We start from the raw sequence: 23865 nt of genomic DNA, 5'->3' as shown, positions 1-23865 counted from the left end.
AGCTATTTTTCTTGTGTGATGTTAACAATATTTTAAAACTGTGTTAGTAATAAAGTTTGATTTAATATACCATATTCCTATTTTGCATGAAATAACTCCTGGAGCGAGGTATCCTTTCCCCACAGTCTGACAAAACTAAAATAAAATATTGAAGTTTCAGTCCAATATCCTAAACACTGTTGAGGCTGGTCGAGGATTGTAATACTACCCACTGCGTCACAGGACTTAGCCCTTTATTGCAGTATGAAACACTGAATAAATGGCAACTGGCAAACTGAGCTGTGAGTAACTATCCATAGTTTCCAGTCTTCTGCCTGAAAACGTGCTCAGATTGTGTGCATTTCCATGGCAGGCGAATGTCGCAGTATGCACTAATTAGATATTTTTGCTGCAGCAGCATGCAAACTCAAATATAATTCCATCACTTAATCACCACACCTGTACTGTGTAATTGTAATTGTATTTGCAGAAAGGCAACACATTGTTATCTCTCTAGGAACCCATTTCCAAATACGGAGATTGCAAGAGATAATTCACAATGAAGGATGCGATACAGCAGGCGTCTAATTGAGAAGCAATCCTGAGGACCACTTCAGCGAGCAGGACCGGTTACCAAATACGAAATAAGCAAACATAAAGGAAATCATGTGTTGTGTTGTAATAGGCTTTTTACCTGTTATTGAACATTCTTAATATATTAAGCTGCACTGGGAAAACAAATTTCTCTTTAAACAGAGTGTTCAGTGATCATTGCTTTGATTTACCCACTTTTGGGAGCCATGTCTCCAGAAGATCCAGGCCCAAAGCTCTGTAATTTCGTTCTTGGAAATCTCTTCCTTTAAAACCTGATTAAACCTAACCTCATTGACCCATGCTCTAATGTCTCCTTCTTTGGTTTGGTATCAGTTACTGCCTGATTGCGTACTGCGAAACACTGTGGGAAGCTTCACGTATTTAAAGGTGTCATTGTTAAGAATACAAGGGTTTATAAGATGGTTATGTTTTAAACCGTCTTTTAATTCAGGATAAAAACCTCCTGCTGGTTCTGCCGAGCAATAAGCCAATGTGACCTGATTACCATGGGGACAAGGGCCCAGGTAAAGTGCGATTGAAAGTCATGCACCAGGTTTAGCAATAACGCTAAACAGAGATAGAGAAATAGAGAGATTTTACATGTCACCACTTTCAGGTGGCAGAGCCTGGCAGAGATTGTGGTGTAGGCTAATGTCACTGAACTAGTAATCCAGAGCCCATGATAATACGTTAGGGACATGGGTTTAAATCACACCACAGCATCTGATGGAATTTAAATTCAATTAATAAACTTGGAGTTAATGTAATCGTACCAAATTGTCATAAAAACCCATCTGGCTCATTTGTGTCCTTTAGTGAAGAACATTTGTCATCATTATCTAGCCTGGCCTTCACGTGACTCCAGACCCACAGTAATGGGGTTGACTCTTTATTGCTCTTTAAAATGTTCTAACAAGCCATTCAGTTCAAAGTGAAATTGGAATAGGCAATAAATGCTGGCCTCGCCAGTCTTGCCCATATCCCATGAAAGAATAAGGAAAAAGGCTTTTCTTGATTTGTCATTCAATCCACAGATTTTAAGTTTGTATTGTTACTTGACTGATCCACCAGTTTTGAGGTGGGGGGTGGGTCATGAATACAAAGGGTGTGAGAGATCCAGAATGACATCACCAATTACTTCCTCGCCGTGATCAACAGGTTGCCTTCGAGTTACATTGGTTGTAAAGGCTGTAGGACCAGGTAAGTCATTGCTGGTGAGGACAAGGATTGATTGGGATGGGAGAGAAAGGTGGTTGACTGACGATGATGGGGTTTGATTGGGAGGTTCCATTGCTGTCTTGAGGTGGATGGTTGGGGGGGGGGATGTAAATGAACGAACAAGGAAGATCCTCAGACAGGCACCTAAGTCCAGGAGGTAGGTGTAAAGGCACTGACCACCTGAATCATTCAAATCCCCACCTTGATGAGGCTGTTGGAAAACCCAAACACCATAGTTAAAGTCAAAAAGCTGAATGACAATAAAGCTCAAAGACTGATTGCCACATTTAAAGTACCAACCCGGGGAGGTGGTGGTGTAGTGGTATTGTCACTGGACTAGTTAACTAGAGACCCAGAGTAATACTGCGGGCTCCCCACCGGAAGTGCCGGGGCCCGTATCCGCAGCCAGAGCTGTGAGAAGCACTCCGGGGCCCTGCTAGTCCCCTGCAGGTAGGAGAATCGCTGTAAATTTTGATATGGAAAGTCTTGGGTGAAACACCAATGTCTTTGCGCCAGCGTTGGGATATAGCCTCATGTTTGGAGAATCCAGCCCAATGTGCTTGGTTGTAAAATGGTGTGTGTCGGAAGATAATTCCTTACAGTACAGTGCAATAAACAACTGAATGTAATGGAAAGAGGAGTAAATCCATTAGCAGAAATGCCATGAACAGTCAAGTGTTGTATTTCACTCCATTTGTAACGGGGGTCAGTTAGCTCATTTGGCTATGTGTAGAATGACACCAAGGTTTCTGACTTCAAACCTTGTGGAGGTTCATGGAGGTTCTATCTCCTCAGACCCCATCAAGAATCATTTCCCTGAAGCTATATAACCAATTATCTCTCTCTATGGAAGGGTCATGGCATTGTGAACTCACTTAAAAGAGTATGGAGTAGCCACAGCATCTCGATTACAACTAAAATTTGCCTTTTGAAAGTTCTTGCAAGGCCAATGTATGTTTGGCAAAGCTGGAGTATCTCGAAGAGTGGTGTGGCTCAAATAAGGGCCGGGATTCTCTGAGCCCGCGCTGGGTCGGAGAATCGCCGGTCACGCCGGAAATTCCCGCCACGCCACTCCGACTGAGAATCGGCGCCAGTCGCGCGTGCGCGGTCGATGCAGCGCCGGGCATGTTCCCGCCGGGTTCTGCTGGCATGGTTCCAACCTGGTACCGCCTGGCGGGAGCTCGGACCCGTGGCCACGGTGGCCGTCCTGGTGGGGGGCAGGGGGATCAGTCGCCGGGGGGAGGCCTGCACGACGGCCAGGCCCGCGATTGGGGGCTACTGATCATCTGGAGTGGACCTGCCTGATTCTGCACATGCCCACTGTGTGGCTCCACTATGTTGCGCAGCGCTGGCACGAAAACGGCCACCACGCGCATGTGCTGGCGTGGAAATTGCCACCACGCGCATGCGCGGACTTGCGCTGGCTGTGCATTGGCGCCGGAGCACTGTGCAGCACTCCACGTTGTGCTGGCACCCTGTGGCCCACTGAATCGCTGGGCCAAGAGACCTGTTGACGTCGGCGTGATACACTCCAGTGTTATACCAGCGTCAACATTTGGTTGGGATTTTGGAGAATTCCGGCCCAGGTATTTGAAATGGAAGTACTTGGGCAACATTATGTGTTAAGGACAGCCAAGTGGTCAAATGAATGGGTGCTCGAGATTGCTGGTGTTAAGAAGAACTTGTTTGATGCAGTGATATCAAGGAATATAAGAACTTAAGAACTAGGATCTGAAGTAAGCAATTCAGCCCTTTGCGTCCACTCCGCCATTCAATATGCTCATAGCCGATTTTCTCACGGCCTCAACTCCACTTACCTGCCTGTTCTCCATAACCCTTCAACCCATTACCAATCTGTCGATCTCCTCTTTCAATTTCCTCAAGGTCCCGGCATCCACCGCACTATGGGGTAGTTAATTCCACAGGTTCATTTCCCTTTGAGAGAAGTAATTTCTTATCTGTTTTAAATTTGCTACGCCTTTTCCTTTCGTTCCAGATTGCCCCATAAGTGGAAATAACCCACTCTATGTCTACTTTGTCAATATCTTTTATCATATATACCTCAGTTAGATCTCCTCCCATTCTTCTAAACTCGAGAGGGTATAGGTCTAAACTGTGCAATCTGTCTTCATAAAACAAACCCCTCATCTCTGGAATCAATCTAGTAAACCTGAGGTTCGGGGCCATAACGTTACACGGACAAGATTCCCTCCAGGATTCCACTTGCCCCAATCCGGAAGCTCATACTTTTTACATGTGTTGCAAACAGGAGGGGAGTATTTAGAAAAAAGAGGTAAAACACGGCAAAACACTTGGACCAGAATTTTCAGGCTCGGCCCCCACCATCGGAAGAGTTGGTGGGGAACACATCGCCACCAACTCCAGCAGGCCCAATGCCATTTCACGCTCTAACGAGCATTGATTGGCAGAGGCAGGACTTGTGCTGTCAGAAACACGCCGCTTTGAGTCATCCAGACTCGAAACGTTAGCTCCCTTCTCTCTCCACGGATGCTGTCAGACCTGCTGAAATTGTCCAGTATTTTCTGATTTTGTGTCAGATTTCAATATCTGCAGTAATTTGCTTTGATCTCTTTGTAGATTAGCTGGCAACTCTCCAGTCATTCAAGGAACAGTACTGCAGTGGCCAGAAGATAAGTGGCAGGGGTCGGGGAGATCAAGATCTTGGGGGAAAGGCTGTGGGGGATAGGGAAGTCTGAAAGTCACTGGACCTGGAGGGGAATGTCCCCCAGTTAGAAGGCAGCTTCTGATGGAAGTGCATCCCCTCTCACCTTCCTGTCCAAGATAGAATTGTGTTCAATTTTCAACTGCCCCGCAGATTTATCATCTGCTCACCAGCCTACAATTAAGGTTAGGAGGGAAAAGGCCTTTAAGTGATTATTAAGCGGCCTTAATTGGGTTGATCTTAGATTAGGCTAAATGGTCAGCACAACATCATGGCTGAAGGGCCTGTACTGTGCTGTACTGGTCTATGTTCTATGTAAGGGAGGGATTCCTATGAGGCCCTGTCCATCTGGGTGTAAAATCGTGACCCGGTCAGGGTGGGTGGGATCCTGGAGGGAATCCTGTACATGCAATTTTATATTCCCCCAACTCATGACCCTCCAGGTGGGGTTGAGTGTAAACTCTGACCTTGGAGAATGTGCACAAGGAAGACGCAACATTTCCTGGATGTATAATATTTGCATGTGGACTGGCCTCTCTATGAGACAGACAGTGAGGACAGCAGAGAACAGGAATCAGTGGGGAAAGAATTTTCATAGATGGCACGAGGGTGGATGAAAGACAGGTACAGGCAGACAGACAGACATTGGAGGATGATGCCTATGCTCCTTTGTGGACTGTAGCTAATTACCAGTACCATAGCAGAGATGTTTCTAGGTTACAGTAAAATTCCCTTGCTAAAATTATTAATTTAAGTGATATTTTTACTAGCCTAAGCGTGAATTCTCTAGGCTGTAAATGAATTTAATCTGCTCAATCTGACAAGCATGACTTTAAAACATATTAACACCTGGGCTTCAACCCTTCACACCTTTTTGCTGTTCGTGCTTTTTGCAGCATTTTTGCACCTTTCTTTCTCACGTTTTAATCCTCTCGTCTCCTTCGACATTTCCCCCACGTTCTTCTTTGTTTTCTCGCATGTTCCTCCATATCTGACCTTCTTTATTAAACCAACTCAATGTCAGAGACCACACATCCGAAGATGGGAATGAGGGAGCGTCCTACCATAATTGGGTGTACAGGTTAGCAGCCACAGATATCAGTGGATGAAGGCTTCTCGCACACACAAAGATGGTTCTGTCCACTCCTTTGGCAGATATGTCAGCTTTTGCATTAATGCATGCTTAGCTCAGTGGGAGCACACTTGTTCCTGGATGGAAGCTTGTCGATCCAAACAATAAGCGTTATTGTTCTAACCTCCATGAGACCCACAGGCTGGGTCGATTAGGTTCACCATGAGACTCGTGGAGTACGAGCTCCCCCGCTGAGGGACAGAGCCCCTCATCAGCGGGCGAGAAAACTAGACTACAAAAACTCAGCCCAAATGTGAGCCGGGCGCGGGTAGTCCCTTCTGGGACATAAGTACGTAGTACTCCCTTACCTCTGTGAATAAACCTTTTTGTTCCCAATGCATCCCGTGTCACAGAACGTGAACTCAACAATCACACTTCCGTGTAGCACCAAAGAAAAGCCGTATTGTCAGAGGTGCTGATATATTAAACTGTCTGCCTGTTTTGAAAGACATAAAATATTCCCGGTAATATACAGAAAGGGGCAGGTGAGTTCGCACAGTGCCATGTCCAACATTTATACCCCAGCCAATGCATCACTGAAATATATTAGCTCGCCTTGTATATCGTTATTGGTTGTGAGACCTGGCAGTGTTTGATTCGAGCAGTGACGACAAAAGTAATTAATTGGATGTGAAGTACTTGGAAATACACTTGACATTGTGAAAATCACAAAAATTGCAAGTTTTTTTTCATTAAACAGTGAACAATAGTGGTCACAGCTTCTTCACTAACATCAACGACAGTAAATGAAATCTCTGTTTAAAAATGCAGACAACAGAATTTGATACAAAAGCAGTGTCCATTATATCAAAGAGTAATATCCAGCCTTGTATCAAAAGAGTTGTTCAATCAATTGTTAGAAATGTACGTCGCTCATTCAAATTTGGTATTATTACCACAGTGAAAAGCCTCACAAAACAACTGTTGAGCGAAATATTCACCCTTCCACAGATCAACTCATTTCAACCATGAATTAATTAAAAATTAACCATGATTTGAATCGATGTGTAATGCATACCTATCATTATTTAAGAGACCTTCTATCTCCCAATTTATATTGCCGAGTAATTGCTACATTTATTGCCAGCATATCATTTCTAACTGTGAAACTACTGCGGTAACATGTTCAAGAAGTTTATATAGAATTGGAAACATTTTTTCCACGTCTGCCTTATGCCATGAAATGTCATAACCTTAAAGATCTCTTACAGGTCACCAAGTGGCAGATTTTTCAATGCCACCTGTCCTTTTTATAGTCTGGCAGTCAGGACTGTGCTTAGTACTCCAAGTGTGGCCGAACCAAGGTTCTAACGAGACTTAACATAACCTCCCTGCTTTTCAATCCTATCCTGACAGAAATAAATCCATGGTTTGCTTCTCGGCTTGGCCTTCGTAACATGGCCTTAATGTGTATATACTTTTGATTATTTGTGTATCTGTACCCTGAGGTCTCTTTGCTCTTCTAACTATTAGATTCTTAGAGGTTTTCCAAGGAATGTGAGCATTTATTCGTCCTAAAAAATTCTATGTGAGACACTTATACCAAAGATGTAGCTATTAAGGTATCTTGTACTCAGGATGCATGATGACTCTCAACAAAAGCCTCCACAAGCGCACCGTGTGTCATCACCTCACTCACAACCTGACTGATGGACAATTATCTAATATAAAGAAAACAAATCTTCTTTAGTTTTTAAAAATGACCCTTCAAACTTAGATTTAATGGTGTTAACTTTCGCTGGGAACGGCTGGAAAAATAATAGCTGCAGATTGGTCATCTCTTCACATTCCAACTGACAGGAAAAATAGATGACGGGTGGGATTCTCCATTACCCGACGCCAATATCGTAATCGGCTATCGGGCGGAGAATCCCTTCCGATGGCCAAAGCGGGGACGGCGCCAGTTTGACTCCGGTTTTCAAGTCTTCACCCCCTCTGAAATGGCGTCATTGCGTCATGCGCTGCACGCCATTGCAACAGGGTTGGCGCATCATCGGCAGGCCCTCCCGCGATGCTCCGTTCCTGATGGGCCAAGTTCCCGACCACGCAGTTGATGTGTGGTCTGAGCAGTCGGGAACCCGGCGTGGCAGCTATGGACTGTGCCCAGCACCGCCACACTCAGCTGGGATCTGTGCCGCTGGCTGGGAGGGCTTCTGCAGGGGCCGGGAAGGGGGGACTGGTGGGGGGGGGTGGCTAGGTGTTGGCCAGGGGGTAGTCTGTGGGGTCACGTTTGGCGAGTCAGGACCGCGCATGGCTGGCGCATGTGGTACGGTGCGATGGCTGCAGATCATCGGCATGTGCATGTGTGACCAGGGACCTGGCCGTTTTTGGCGCGGGAGCTGGGAGTTTCACCCGGCACTGCTGCTAACCCCTCACCGGTTCCGGAATCGGTGAGAGTTTGATTTTGGCATCTTAAAATGCCTGCAAATTCTCAGTTTCAGCCGGCACTTAGCCACTGAAACGGAGATTCCAGTCCGACATTTGTAATGGAAATTTGATCAACAGCCACCAAATTTCCATTTGCAAACCAAAATGAAAATGATCCCAATCACACTTTTTCTGATTTGCTGTCTTCTCACGTGAGCTTTCCTCGTTCCTGCAGTCGTATGAATGAAGTGCGCACTTCTTTGTCAATCTGCCATTCTGTTTGGGTCCCCTCATTTGTCAATCCGTGCTCTCTCAGTAGCATATTTGTTGCTCTAATTTATGCCTAGGATGGCACAATGGCACAGTGGATAGCACTGCTGCTTCACAGCACCAGGGGCCCGGGTCCAATTTCGGCCTTGGGTGACTGTCTGTGTGACATCTGCACGTTCTCCCCTTGTCTGCGTGGTTTCTTCCGGGTGCTCAGGTTTGCTCCTACAGTCCAAAAATGTGCAAGTTAAGTGAATTGACCATGCTAAATTGCCCCTTAGTGTCCAGGGATGTGCAAGTTAGATTAAGAGGGGAGGGCAGAGTGGGCAGGTGAGTGGACCTAGGTAGAGTATTTGGAGGGTCGGTGCAATCTCAATGGACTGAATGGCTTCTTTCTGCGCTGTAGGGATTCTACAATTCTATGGGCCTGAGTAATCCATGGCCTTATTTCCCCACCTTTCCTCCTGCCAAGATACAGATCAGGATGAGCGCACAATCAGGCCATTTGTTTAAGTTCTATATTCTCCTGGTGGAGATCCACTTCATGGCAGCGGCCGGTGCCTAGAATTAGATTGGAACTTGAGCTGGTGCTATAGGTGGTGCCATAGCAAATGGTTAGCATTGTTGCTTCCCAACAGACCCCAGTTCGATTCCTGGCTTGGGTCACTGTCTGTGTGGAGTCTACACATTCTCCCTGTGTCTGCGTGGGTTCCCTCCGGGTGCTCCGGTTTCCTCCCACAAGTCCAGAAAGATGTGCTTGTTAGGTGAATTGGGCATTCTGAATTCTCCCTCAGTGTACCCGAACAGGTGCCGGAGTGTGGCGACGAGGGGATTTTCACAGTAACTTCATTGCATTGTCAATACAAGCCTACTTGTGACACTAATAACAATTTATTTATTTAGGCTTGCGAGACCCGCAGTACCAGCAATGGCTGCCAGCTATGGGGGTCATGCAGCCAAGGTTCAATTGGAGACCTGTATGAAGGGTTTCACTCAGCTTTTGAGTCATCCTAGAATATGTAACCAGCCCCTGTTGAACTCTTCAACTTAAGAGGAGGTGAGGTGAATTGGTGTAGGCGGAGGGAGGAGGAGGGGGCTGTGGACACCACAATTAGTACTGTCAAGTAATGATGTAGAGATGCCGGCATTGGACTGGGGTGGGCACAGGTTAAACACCAGGTTAAAGTCCAACAGATTTGTTTGGAATCATGAGCTTTTGGAGCGAAGCTCATTCATCAGGTGAGTGAAGAGGTAGGTTACACAAACACAGCATATATAGACAAAGCCAATGATGCAAGACGATACTTCGATTACCTGCAAAGACCCGCATTCAAAGTATCACCTTGTATCATTGGCTTTGTCTTTTTATGCTGTGTTTGTGTAGCCTATCTCTTCACTCACCTGAGAAAGGAGCTATGCTCTGAAACCTTGTGATTCCAAATAAATCTGTTGGACTTTAACCAAGGTCAAGTAATGTACTGGAAATTCTGATGCAACTTAAAAAGGCTGAACACCCTACATTGTAGAATCAGTCCTCACTTTCTCTCTTTCGTATTTGGGAACGGAGTACACCCCCCAGATCACCTGCGGTTACATGGAGAACTGGTATGAATGACACCTCCATGAACCTTTAATTTGAAATCACTGCATCATCGCTCACTTCAACGCATTATTTTCAAGCAGCTTAGAACAATGGAATCATTTACCTTCTCCTCCTACGCCCAACAGAATTTTACAATATGGACTTGGAGTGGACACAGAGGAGATTGATTTGGAAGGTACAGGGATGAGGGACTTTGCTACATAAAGGGATTAAAGAAGCTTGGATTGTTTCCCTCAGGGCAGAGACGGCTAATCGGAAATGTAATAAAGGTTTTGGAGAAACTGTTATCGCCATCAGGAGGGTTGATAATCACAAGACACAGATCTAAGTAAATTGGCAAAGGAAACAAGATGAATTTCTTACAGGCAACAAGTTGTTATGATCTACAATGCACTTCTAGTAAGGGTGAAGGACGCAGATTTAATAGTAAATCACAAAAACGTGTACTTGAGAAGGAAATATTCATATAATTATGGAGAAAGATTCAAGACTGCAACTAATAGGATAGCTCTTTCAACGAGCTATCACGGCATGATGGGGCGATAGGCCTCTCTCTGGGCTGAATGTTTCTACAAGACTTCACCTGAACTGACAACCACTTCTTTATTTATCAAATTTCCTCTCCTACTATATCCAACTTTGGTGGTGCCCTGCCTTGCTGTCCTTGACCTTCGCTGATCTTTCCCTTTAAAAGAAAAAGCAACAAATGCTGCTGCTGTAAATAGGAGGATTTAATCATTTGTGAGGTCTCACTCCATTTTAAAATGATGTGCATCTTTTCTTCGGGTCGGTTGAAGCACAAAAGGTGAATTAGTTCAAAGGAAAAAATGTGACCAAAGAATTAAAGTTCTTTAAAACTCCTGTCTAAAGCTGACATGATATTGAAGATGGTAATGAATTGTGTTAGTCAGCAAGGGATTCTATTGTAAACTTCAAATATTAGTAGTCCATCTGGCTGAAGAGAAATTATATTGCCCAATTTTACTTGAGTGATTTGATGTTAATCAAACTATCTGATGGACATTTAATTAGTTGTCTTTACAATGTGATGCCACATTAAGCAATTTACAGTCTGCCTGCATAATAATTGATATTAAAAAATTGCATGTATAGGTTTCTGATGACAGTACTCAGAGTGCATGAAAACTGCCATTTGTATTAATGGGGCTTGTTTATTCAACTCAAACCCTAATTCAGCTGTAAAACAAGCTAATTCCGCCAACAATTCTTTACATTTCTGAACAAAATTACACTCTGGGGATTCTATGGACTCTATGTCCTGACCAAGGTTTGACCTCAATCAGCATCACCAGAACAGATTATCTGGTCATTATCACATTGGAATCTTGTTACGCACACATTGGTTGCCGTGCTTTCAACATCACAACAATGATAACTTCTAAAGCACTTCATTGGCTATAAAGTGTTTGGGGTGTCCCGGGGCTGTGACAGGTGCTATAGAAATGCATGTTCTAATTCTCTTGCATAAATAAACACTTGTTGGAATACACAGTTAGTACGAGGAATTAAAGTTGCTTTGTGTGTTGCTTTTAATTCTTGCCAATTATTGTGTGCAATGTTTTAAAACCTGTTCATTTTGAAATTGAACACGATTGGAGTTCACTCCAAAGTATTTTGGTTGTTCATAAATGGCAGCCAAGAATCAGCAATGAACAAGTCTGTTGTTCCAGAATTCACCCTGTTATATTTGTGAATTGGCAGTGTTAAAAATACCGTAGGATTCTCAAGTGCACAAACATTTCTTGCAGATACATCAAAACCATAAATAATGTACATTATAGCAGATTCTTTTTTAAAATAAAGTTAGAGTACCCAATTCATTTTTTTCCAATTAAGTGGCAATTTAGCGGAGCCAATCCATCTACCCTGCACATCTTTGTGTTGTGGGGGCGAAACCTATGCAAACACGGGGAGAATGTGAAAACTCCAAATAGACAGTGACCCAGGGCCTCAGTGCCGTGAGGCAGCAATGCTAACCACTGTGCCACCGTGCTGCCCTCTATTATAGCAGATTCCATATCGCAGCCAAAACATGCTGAGTGACTACACCAACTTTGTGCATTTTATTCACTTTACTAAACTGGAATTCACACTGAGATACTAATAGGCATTTCCATTACAGAAGTTCTTGCATATACTTTAACAGCTTTAAAATATTCTTCAAAATGTAGAGCACACCACGAGATTTTTCTGCATTCACCTTGTGTGTGGTTCAGCTTCTATTCATTGAAGAGCATTCACATTACAGCTATTCATTTCAACAGGGTTGCAAAGTATGAGTACATCCCAGTTAAATCAGTAGAATCCATCATTTTTTTAAATATAAAGTTAGAGTACCCAATTCATTTCTTCCAATTAAGGGGTAATTTAACATGGCCAATCCACCTACCCTGCACATCTTTGGGTTAAGGGGGCGAAACCCACGCAAATACGGGGAGAATGTGCAAACTCCACACGGACAGTGACCCAGAGCCGGGATCGAACCTGGGACCTCGGTGCCGTGAGGCAGCAATGTTATAGAATCCATAATTAAGGACAGTATCACTGGGCACTTGGACAAACATGATTAGAATGAGCCAGCATGGGATTATAAAGAGAATCTCAAGTCTATTGAAGATAGTTGACATTTTTGTGCAGGGTAAATGATCAAGCAGACCTATGGATGCTATGGACTTCCAGAAGGCATTCAGCAAGATTCCACATACCAGACTATTGGAAACAACTTATTGACATGGCTGGATAGATAATTAGCCATAGTCCACCAAGGACCAAAGGCATCTCTCTCCATTAAAGGGAGATTTGTCTGACCTGAGCAACTCATAAGTGATAACAGTAGTCAGTGCATATCAGCTGAACTCGAGGACTACCTGAAGGGGTGTGGCATCTGTGATATCAAATCTGCTCCCTACCAACCAGCTACCAATGGCTTGGCTGAAGGTTTCATACAATCACTCAAGCATGCACTGAAGTTTCGAGGGATAAAAGCTCACTACATAAATGAGTCAATAACTTTGTAATCACATACAGAAACACTGCGCGTTCAACAACACAAAGATCACCGGCTACACAAACGTTCAAAAGGAAACTGTGCACACAGTCGATGTTTTGACTCCCCCTTTAACTTCAGAAATAGTCAGACAACAACATCAGACGCAAATGGCTGGAAGGAAAAAACATTCCAAAAGCCTTTGACCGTGGAAAACGTGTTCTCATGAGAAATTACACCTCAGGCAAACAATGGACTCCAGCAATTGCATTCGCCAAAAGCAGTCTGATTTCATAGACTACAGGCAGGATTCTCCCGCAACTGGCAACTGGCTCGACGCCGGCGCCAAGAGCGGTGTGAACCACTCTGGTGTCGGGCCACCCGGAAGTTGCGGAATCTTCCGCACTTCAGGGGGCTGGGCTTGCGCCAGAGGAGTTGGCGCCATGCCAATCGGCGCCGAACGGCCACCGTGGGCCGCCGCGAGTTGGCGCACGTGCAGAACCGCCGGTGTGTTCTGGCGCATGCGCAGAACCGCCGGCATGTTTCATGCGCAGGGGGTTTCTTCTCCGGAGCCCTACAGAGGCCCAGAGGGAAAGAATGCCCCCACGGCACAGACCCTCCCGCAGATCGGTGGGCCCCGATCGCGGGCTCGTCCACGTAATGAGAGTACAGAATCTGTACCAGATGCTGTAACCACAGAGCGTATAGACAGTGACATGCCCGACTTCAGGACTACAGCTGCCAAAATTGCAGAATCTATTACAACAGAATAATTCACACAACCAGAGACAGTTCCTGAGTTTGTTTCGCCAGATGTAACATGGAGTGGTGGTCATGAAGACACTCCTAACATCCCTCAGAGCCAAATTCCTGAATGTTGTGTCTGCCAAAAGGAGACATTCATCCACCCAAGAGATTATCTCACTAATGTACATATGTATCCATACCATAACAATATTAGTTATGGCGTAATATGTTGGATCTGTGTTAAAGTGTTTGATTAAGTAAAAGTGCTGGGAGCACTAAAGGAGTAAAGAGGGAGGGGGGGTTATGTATCAGAGTAACACCATTGGCTGGTGTAATGTTACGTGGTATGCAATGATGTTTTTGCCACCTTTTGTGGAGTTCAGCATTGTACCATGTTTGTGCAGCATCTTGTAAACAAACCCCTTGCACTATGAACTATATGCACTATAGGGGCTGGTTTAGCACACTGGGCTAAATAGCTGGCTTTTAAAGCAGACCAAGGCAGGCCAGCAGCATGGTTCAATTCCCATACCAGCCTCCCCGAACAGGTGCTGGAATGTGGCGACTGGGGGCTTTTCACAGTAACTTCATTTGAAGCCTACTTGTGACAATAAGCCATTTTCATTTTCATGTTATACAAATGTGCCGTGTGCCACCTCTGATTCTTTTTCTTTGCAACTACAACAGAGAACTTAATATTTGATTTTCAGAAAAAACTGATTGTAATTGTTAGACCTGAGTACATGATTTGGCAAAATTAGGTGATTTTGTAGCATTGTCTGGCAATGAGCTTTAGTGTTATTTTTCTAAGTCTTGGCACAGCAAATGACGGTCCAGGTTGTGATGATGCTGAGATTGTCAGCATTGCTCTCTGAAACTGACAGTGCATTTATATGTGGAAATTTGAAATTTGCTGTCAGTGATTCCCTGCTCCTCTACAGGATGAGCTATTCAAAACCTTGCTGTTGTAAATCAATTTGAAATCACTGAACTGATGTGAACTTCAGCTTTTTATGCAAATATTCTCACTGTATTAATCCTTGAAAATGTTATGCCGTATTTAATGAGGTGTATCTACATTTTTAATTGTGTGCTCAGTCCAACTTACTGCTGGAAACCTCTTGGGGCTGTACAGAAAATATTTCCATTTCATGGTAAAAATTCTGTAGGGTTTAAAAAAATGTTTTTTTAAAGTTTGTATATGCTATTTCAACTTCTAGCTCAATCTCAAGTGTATGTCCCAATCTTTATTTTGCATTCTATGAAATGATTAAAAAGGGAAGGATAATCATTGCTTTTAATTTCCTGGTTTGTTGCCTGTGAGAATCCTTCAATGCGACTGGCTACTATTTTTGCCGGCTTGATAATATCATACTTGCTGGCTGCCAGAGATTTCTTGATATTGATGGCAGAATGAAATTGACTTTGGGAAAGGTGAAATCCAGACTACAGAGGTGTTCTTTTATCACCGTGCTAAATGGGATAGATTAATAACAAATCAAACAACCCGATATTGCACATCCATGAGGTGCTGTGGGCCATCAGCAGCAGCAGAATGGTATTCAGCCGCATTCTATAACCTCGTGGCATGCCATAACCCTCACCCTAGCAGCAATATCAAGCTGGAGGTCAAGCCTGGTTCATTGAAGACTGCAGGAGGGCATGCCAGGAGCAGGACCAGGCACACCTAAAATTGAGGTGTGAACCTGGCAAAGTTAAAATAGGTTAAATGCATGTCAAACAGTGGAAATATCAAGCAATAGACAGGCTACATAACCCCACAACCAGCATAGAACATAGAACAGTACAGCACAGAACAGGCCCTTCGGCCCTCAATGTTGTGCTGAGCCATGATCACCCTACTTAAACCCACGTATCCACCCTATACCCGTAACCCAACAACCCCCCCCCCATTACCTTACTTTTATTAGGACACTACGGGCAATTTAGCATGGCCAATCCACCTAACCCGCACATCTTTGGACTGTGGGAGGAAACCGGAGCACGCGGAGGAAACCCACGCACACAGGGGGAGGACGTGCAGACTCCACACAGACAGTGATCCAGCCGGGAATCGAACCTGGGACCCTGGAGCTGTGAAGCATTTATGCTAACCACCATGCTACAGCTTTGCCACATCCAGCCATAAATGGTGGTGGGAAATCAAATAACGAACTGGAGGAGAAGGTGCCGCAAATATCCCCATCCACAATGATGGGGGAGTGCAGCACATCAGTGGAAAAGACAAGGCTGAAGCATTTTACAAACATATTAAGCCAGAAGTGCCAAGTGGTTCATCCAGCTCGACCATCTTCTGAGGTCCTCAGCATTACAAATACCAGTCTTCAACCAATTTGAATCTCAACACATGATATGAAGGAAAAGCGGAGGGCACTCACAACAAAGGAAAAGCAGTTTGCAAACATCCCAGCAATAGTAGTGAAGACAAGACAATGGCCAGGAATCTCCTCTACCCGGCGGGGCAGGGGGTGCCGGCATGTTGGAGTGGCGTGAACCACTCCGGCGTCGGGCCGCCCCAAAGGTGCGGAAGTCTCCGCGGCTTTAGGGGCCAAGCCCTCACATTGAGGGGCTAGGCCCGTGCCGGAGTGGTTCCCACTCCGCCGGTTGGCGTGAACGGCCGTTGGCGCCATGTCAGCCGGGGCCGAAAGGACTTCACCGGCCGGCGTAAGTCCGCACATGCGCCGGAGCGTCAGCGGCTGCTGACGTCATACCGGCGCATGCGCAGGGGAGGGGGTCTCTTTCGCCCCCGCCATGGTGAAGACCGTGGCGAAGGCGGAAGAAAAAGAGTGCCCCCATCGGTGGACCCCGATCGTGGGCCAGGCCACCGTGGGGGCACCCCCCGGGATCAGATCACTCCGCGTCCCCCTCAGGACCCCGGAGCCCGCCCGTGCCGTCAACCCCGCCAGTCAGGTAGGTGGTTTAATTCCCGCTGGCGGGAGAGGCCTGTCAGCGGCGGGACTTCGGCCCATCGGTCCTCTCGAAATGCATCACCTCACACTTTTTAGGGTTAAATTCCATTTATCACTGCCCATCTGAGCACCCCGAGTGTAATATTCTGCAATCTAAGGCTTTAGTCCACGCTATTTACTACACCGGCAGGAGGGGGCTTTCTGGCTGTGGAAGAGGCTCGCCAATGGCTGCCGGAGGGATCATCCAGTTCGACTGAAGTCAATGGCCATTTGGGTTGCTCACCAGCCACACTGCCAACTAATATCCTTTATCCTGATGAGTATAGGATGAAAAGCTTCGACAGCATGACTATTTATTCAGAAATACTCAAGTTGTGCACTACCTACCTAACTTGGCCGTTCTACTTGGAAAAGAAAGGGAGATTGAATATTATCGAACATTTTGACAGATGTAACTGGCAAAGGAAAATGGATAGCTTTGTGATGTTTCTACTTAAAAACACTGTGCTGTCATGCGGAGAGAAGTTGATGAGAGAGCATGTTAAAAAAAATCTTACAGTTTGGGGAACCTTTTAACAACTTCAAGTAGGCGGAAGAACCTTACCTAACCAAGCGGCTCTGTATCACTGAGTCGCTTTTCTCTGAATATTCTGAGGTAAAATTGTGGATCACGCGTTTCTAGGCAGTGCAATTATTTTTTTCTTAAATTAATTTGGACTTTATATAAAACACCAGAACAGAACAGCTTTGAAAGGATGGATATCTATTAACATAGCAGGAAGCCTGTACATTTCTTTGACAGATAGGTAACCCTTTTCCAGCCGTAGTTAGAAAAAATATTTTTCTACATTAATGAGGCTATGTATCATCTTCTCATTCATTTAATTTATAGATTTCACTATGTACAAATAGTTGCTCTGTTTTCTCACATTACAACAGTAATTTCACTTCAAGTGTGACTCCGTGGCTGAAAAGTGCTTTGGGATGTTTTGAGGTCAAGTTGCTAGATCAATGCAGTTAACATTTTAGAATCATAGAATTCATACAGTGCAGAAGAAGGCCATGTGGTCCATCGAGTCTGCAGCGACCCTCTGAAAGAGAATCATAACCTAGGCTCACTCACCCACTCTACTCCCAAAACCCCACCTAACCTTTGGACACAAAGGGGCAACTTGGCATGGCCAATCCACCTACACTGCAATGTTGGGACTATGGGGGGAAACCGGAACACCTGAAGGAAACCCATGCAGTCATGGGGAGAAGGTACACACTCCACACAGACAGTCACTCAAGGTCAGAATCAAACCTGGGTTCTTGACGCTGTGAGGCAGCAATGCTAGCCACCATGCCACCCTGCTTGGTTTTTAAAGTACTGATGTATTTTGTCCAAAACCTTGCATTAGAAGTGGAGAACACAAGAACCAAGACAACATTTAATATAGAGTTGAAAAAGGAGAGTGTTCATCAAACTTTGAACAATGTATTTCTCGCTCCTGTTTTAGAATTAAACTAATATGAAATAAGTATGGTTTGGATCATTGTCGTTTACTGGTGTTGTCTTTGAGCTGGATGAGGGTTCTCCCACTCTATGAGTTACTTGGACACAGTCTGCATGAAGCATTTTTAAAATCCATTTATTTATATATGTTGACATCCAAGACCTCACGGTAAGTATGTTATTCTCTGGACACACAGGACAAGGGGCTGGGTTCACTGCCCCGCCGCGCCACATAGCTGCCTCGATCAGCCGGCGGGATTTTCCGTCACGCCAGCCGGTCAATGGGGTTTCCCATTGTGGGTCAGCCCCACGCCTTCAGGAAACCCCCGGGTGCCGGCAAAACGGAGAATCTCGCCGGCGGAGAATCCCGCCCAAAATCTTCCAAGGGCGGAGGCGGCTCCCAATTGGCTGCCGGCGAGACCTCACTTCCCGTCGATCTCTATGGGATTTCATGTGATTCATCATTTCTGCCACAGAGGAACCCACCATGGGGGTGGGCAATCGTCTTCAGAAGGATTAGAAGTTCACATCGATGGAAAAGGCCAGAAAACCGCACCCATTCTTTTTTGTGACTTGTTCCCTTGGAGACTCTTGGTCATCTGACCCTGATGTCATGCTTACATCATTAGTAACGTTACTGTCTAGCTAACAAAACCATTCACCTTTTACTCTGCAACCTGACGAACACGCCAGTTCCCCAATATTTATATCCTGCAAGTATGAAGGGTGAGTGCTGAATGTAAAGCCCCATTGAATTAGACTCCCATGCCTTAGCAATACAAACATTTCATACTCACCATTTGTGGGAGTTTGAGTTGGGCTGATCAGTCCCAAGTGATTATAATTGTGTTGATGATCACCTGCAACATAAGGAAGCAAGAAGTGAAGCAAAAAATGAAAAAAATTATACCTTTACAAATATAATTTCAAATGTATATGAGTGGGCAGATATTTATGCATAGCCAGTACTCAGAATGTCACTGATTTATTGATTTCTGCATTAATTGTGAGCAATTAATTGGCGACAGTGGAAAAAAGAAGTAAAAATTGGATTAGATTTTCCCTTAGGCAAGGGGGAAACAGGACTGTTCTGGGTTCTGAACAGAGACCAGGAAAGGAAAGAAACAGTCACACTTTGGGATTCGCTGTCCAATTAAAGACGGTAGCTGGTGGCCTCCTGTAGGCCTTTCGGCTTCAGAGGTGCAGCAGGCTGCAATAAATGGTTGATAAGAGAGAAAGTGCTTTAACATGGGGTGTCTTCTCTTCAATTTTTAAAGATGTACATTGCAAATTGGTTCTTGCAGCCATTCCATCACTGCGGGGTCGGTTGATGCTTTGGGGAAATGTGCGGTGGTGGGTGCGGCAGGGGAGCTCCTTCTATAGTGCAGTGTGTGGCTGTTCTTACATCTAGGCAGGCAGGGAAGGCCTGCACTCCCCCCAACCCCCCCCCCCACCCCCGCCCATGTTGGCCTCCTTTAACCAGACTTAATGAGGCTCTTCGCCTGCCTGATTGGGTACCTGCTGCATGTGGGCGACTAATTAACGCTGTCAATCCCAATCCCACTTTTTGGGGTGTTTTGGAGCCTGGGCATTGGCACGGCAGCAAGAGGAGCTCATGCTGCCCAGCTCAGGAAAGGGGCTGAATATTCGGCCCATTGTATTTCTCTGACCACTCTTGTGTTGCTGTCATTTTAATTTGGATCCCAGGTTTTCACTGCCGTTGAATAGGAAATCTCAGTATTTATGCAATCAAATTGGGATTTGTCATTCTAGGAACAGCCCTGTATTCAGTTTTCATTTTGGTCTGGAGTCTGATGGAAAAGCCAGATTTTGCAGTGTAAACATGTGTGGGCTGCTCGTAGATCCTACTCAGAATCTGAACTAAAATAGCTTTCGAACAAAAGCAGTTTTTCTCCCCTTCTATCCCAGTGAATCACATGTATACAAGCAATTAACTTGTTAATCCATTGTTGAATTTGGTGAAATTTAGCAAACTCTATAGACGCGACCTACCTAAAAAAATGGATTCCTTTCTGGCCAGGATGAGTCAGGTCGTTCCTGGATATTGTAGCTTTGGGAACGACCCCGCTATCTAAGGGCACTCTTTTTTTTGTGCGCCGGCGGAGAACAGCCAATAAGGCTGTAATCAGACTCATTTAAAAATGGCGCCCCTATCTCTTCACTCGTCACCCCTCCCTGTCGGCACGACCTCCAGATCCCCGCAATGCCACAACTCACATGGGCAGGCCACCTCCAGGTCCAATCACCGACGTGGGCAGAGTGTCACCTGGACACCTTGGCACTTCCTGCCTGGAACACTGGCAGTTCCCTGCCAGCCTGAAGTGCCACCTGGACACCCTGACAGTCCAACCCAGGTGCCAGGCTGGCAGTACCAAGGCTCCAGGTGGCACACGCTGTCCCAGGGTGCCATCCTGCCCTGAGGTTGACCACCCGGGGGCCTACAATCGCCTGGAAGACACACCCAGGTATCGTTCCACCTTGTTCCCATTTGTGGGGGCCAGTGCTGTGTGGTGCCTGGCTGAGGTCCGCTCAGCAAGGCTGGTAAATCCTGGGTGACCATTCGATCTGATGGCAGCATGGCTAATGGAGTTCTTAAACTCACTTAGTCGTGCGAGACTGGGTCCCTCCCATTGTTAGCACGATCCAGATCATGACATCTCATGAGATCGAATTAGATCTCATGAGGCTTAATGGCCATCGGGAATCCTGGGATCTACCAGCTGCTTCTTGCCCCAGTTCTGGCAGGACGTGACCGGTAGATCGCGCCCAATAACTACAACTCCACTCACTAACTTCCAAGCCCCTGATCACGGAGAGACTATAGCCTCATCCATTAGCAATTCATCCACACTGGAAACCCATGAATGTAGAGTAGCAAAGGAATCATCATTGTTTAACTGAGCTGTATTCTTCAAATTGATTGTCAGAATAAGCAGACAGTAAAATTTAACAGATTTGTAACTGGATGTAATGACAACAATGAATACCACCATTAATTGTGGATCGCAATACTCTGACATCACAATGTGAAACCCAAATTTACCCAATACATGCAGCTTCAGTGATGCTAAAGTACATGAGATACCGCCTTCCAGGCATCATCTTTAATCCAGTTGTGCACAGAAGTTATTCAGAAGGGACAGATCATTCAGAAAGTATACATTTGAGTAGTTTCACTGGTCTCCTTTTCTTGTCTTTGGGTCTTGTTATGAGAGTTCTGTTGCTCACTTGTTAATCATGCTTCCTTGACCACCGGGGAAATGAAATTCCTCCCTCCACTTGTTTCTTCCGACTGTTTGTGAGTTGTCTTCCTTTGATGAAAACTTTTCAATTGAAGGTTCACAAAAAGGTTCAGGAGAGACCAAAAAAATGAAGGCAAAATAGAAATGAAGCTCACCCAAAAGCTTTAGCACAGTAGTTAGCACTGCTGCATCAGAGCGCCAGGGACCCAGGTTCATTCCGGCCTTGGGTGATTGTCTATGTGGAGTTTACAAGTTTTCCCTGTGTCTGCCTGGGTTTCTTCTGGGTGCTCCAGTTTCCTCCCGCAATCCAAAGATGCGCATGTTAGGTGGATTGGCCATGCTAAATTGGTTCAGTACCTCCACCATCTCTGCGTTCCTCATTATTCCCTCACCATCATTGTCTTCTAAAGGGCCAACATTTACTTTAACTATTCTCTTCCTCTTTATACACTTTTTGAAGCTTTTGGTATCAGTGTTTATGTTTTCTATTAGTTTCTCTTCGTAGTTCATCTCAGCTCGTTTGATTTTATTTTTAGTGGCCTTTTGCTAGACCTTAAAGTTTCCCCAATCCCCCAACTTAGCTTTTGCAGTATGGTATGCCCTAGTTTTTGCCTTCAAGTCTTCCTTGACTTCCTTGTTTAACCATGGAAAGTTTTTTTCCCTTTTACAATTCCATTTTACAATTCCTCTTCCTCTCAGGAATATACTCTATTTGAGAGGAATTTAGTATCTCCCTGAGCGGCCATCATTGTTTCTCAACTGTCCTACCCTCAATTAACTACGCCCAGTCTACTCTTTTTTCAGGCCTAAATAATTATCTCTGCCCAACGTGAAAACTCTAGTATGGCACTCTGTCTTCTCTTGCTCAATCTGAATTTGAAATTCTGGCATGCTGTGATCACTCCTTCCAAGAGGATCCTTAATGCCAAGACTATTTATCACCCCTTCTTTGTTACACAATGCTAGATCTAAAATAGACTGTTCATTGATTGGCTACGTAACATACTGCTCAAAGAATCAATCCCTCATACACTCCCTGAAATCTCCCTTGATGTTACCCTTGCCAATTTGATTAATCCAGTCAATTGGCATATTAAAATCACCCATGAGTACTGTTGTGCCTTTCTCACAAGCCCTCATTATTTCTTAGTTTCTCCTATGACCCACTTTGGAAGTATTACTCCTACCAAGGAGTTTTTTCCCTTGTTTTTTTATTTCCACCCAGATCAATTCAACATTTTGGCCCTTAGCGCCAATATAATTTCTTAATACAGCCTTGATGTCACCGTTAACCAATAAAGCAACTGCACCTCCTGTTCCATCTGTTTATCCTTTCTGAATACTGAATACCCTAGGACATTCAAATCCCAGCCACGGTCCTCCTGCAACCATATTTCAGTAATCCCCTCCAAATCACACCCATTTATCTCTACTTGTGCTGTGAGCTCATTGACCTTATTCCGAATACTGTGTGCATTTGGGTACAAGGTGCTTACATATGTCCTATTGATTTGTCTTTTCCTTGCAGGATTTTCTTGTGCACTCTGCTTTTTGCACATTCTGAGCTCCTTTATTAATCTCTGATAACACTCAGGCCTCATCCTCAACTGTTATTCCCACAGTCACCTTACATTTTGATTTTTTACATTTCCTTTCCACTCCGTATTTGTTTTTTAAAAATAAATTTACAGTACCCAATTATTCTTTTTCCCAATTAAGGGGCAGCACAGTGGCTAGCACAGTAGCTTCACAGCACCAGGGTCCGAGGTGTAATTCCCCGCAGGGTCACTGTCTGTGCGGAGTCTGCACATCCTCCCCGTGTGTGCGTGGGTTTCTGCCGGGTGCTCCGGTTTCCTCCCACAGTCTAATGATGTGCAGGTTAGGTAGATTGGCCATGCTAAATTACCTTTAGTATCCAAATAAAAAGGTACGGACGGGTTATTAGGTTGCGGGGATAGGATGGAAGTGAGGGTTTAGCTGGGTCGGTGCAGACTCAATGGGTCGAATGGCCTCCTTCTGCACTGTATGTTCTATGTCTAATTTAGCGGGGCCAATCCACCTGACGTGCATGTCTTTGGGTTGTGGGGTGAAACCCATGCAGACACGGGGAGAACGTGCAAACTCCACACGGACAATGACCCAGAGCCAGGAATCACAGTGCTGACCACTGTGTCATGTGTCGCTTCGCCCCCAATCTGTATTTGTTAATAAGTTAATTTTGGTTGGAGTTTACTGAATGTGTGAACCATCAGGGTAGATACAATTCATTCTATAATATCCCCCATGGGACTTATGTGGTGGGAAGTATTATCTTCCCCCATGGTTCTCATGGAATACAAGCTCCCATGCTGAGGGGCGGGGAACTCAATTTAGCATTGCATAAAAGGCCGGCCTGTAAGTCACATACCAGAGAGAGACACGGTAGGGATCTACTGGGAAGTATACATACAGTATTGCAAATCAAACAAAGTTCTTTACTTTATTCGGTGTGGACTCCCCGTGTCCTGATTAAACATTCCATAGAAAGAAATGAAGGTCAACCTTCGACACAATCTGATTCCTGTGGTATTAGCCTTA

General features: G+C 45.0%; 1 protein-coding gene across 9 annotated transcripts in view; it reads right to left on the bottom strand.

The window, feature by feature from the left end:
• The window catches only part of LOC119953745 (protein shisa-6-like), a 687534-nt gene that overhangs the window by 18533 nt on the left and 645136 nt on the right, over positions 1-23865 (bottom strand). For 8 of the 9 annotated variants that reach the window (XM_038778327.1, XM_038778325.1, XM_038778324.1 and 5 more), the window contains one exon: positions 18823-18885. The exons of the other annotated variant lie outside the window; for it this stretch is intronic. In XM_038778327.1, coding sequence (XP_038634255.1) covers positions 18823-18885 — 63 coding nt within the window. The remainder of the gene's footprint in view (positions 1-18822; positions 18886-23865) is intronic. 9 annotated transcript variants of the gene reach the window in all.

This window comes from Scyliorhinus canicula, chromosome 18, assembly GCF_902713615.1.
Source record: "Scyliorhinus canicula chromosome 18, sScyCan1.1, whole genome shotgun sequence".
NCBI lineage: Eukaryota > Metazoa > Chordata > Chondrichthyes > Carcharhiniformes > Scyliorhinidae > Scyliorhinus > Scyliorhinus canicula.
The sequence above is the reverse complement of the archived record's forward strand: the minus strand, read 5'-3'. Positions and strand labels throughout refer to the sequence as shown.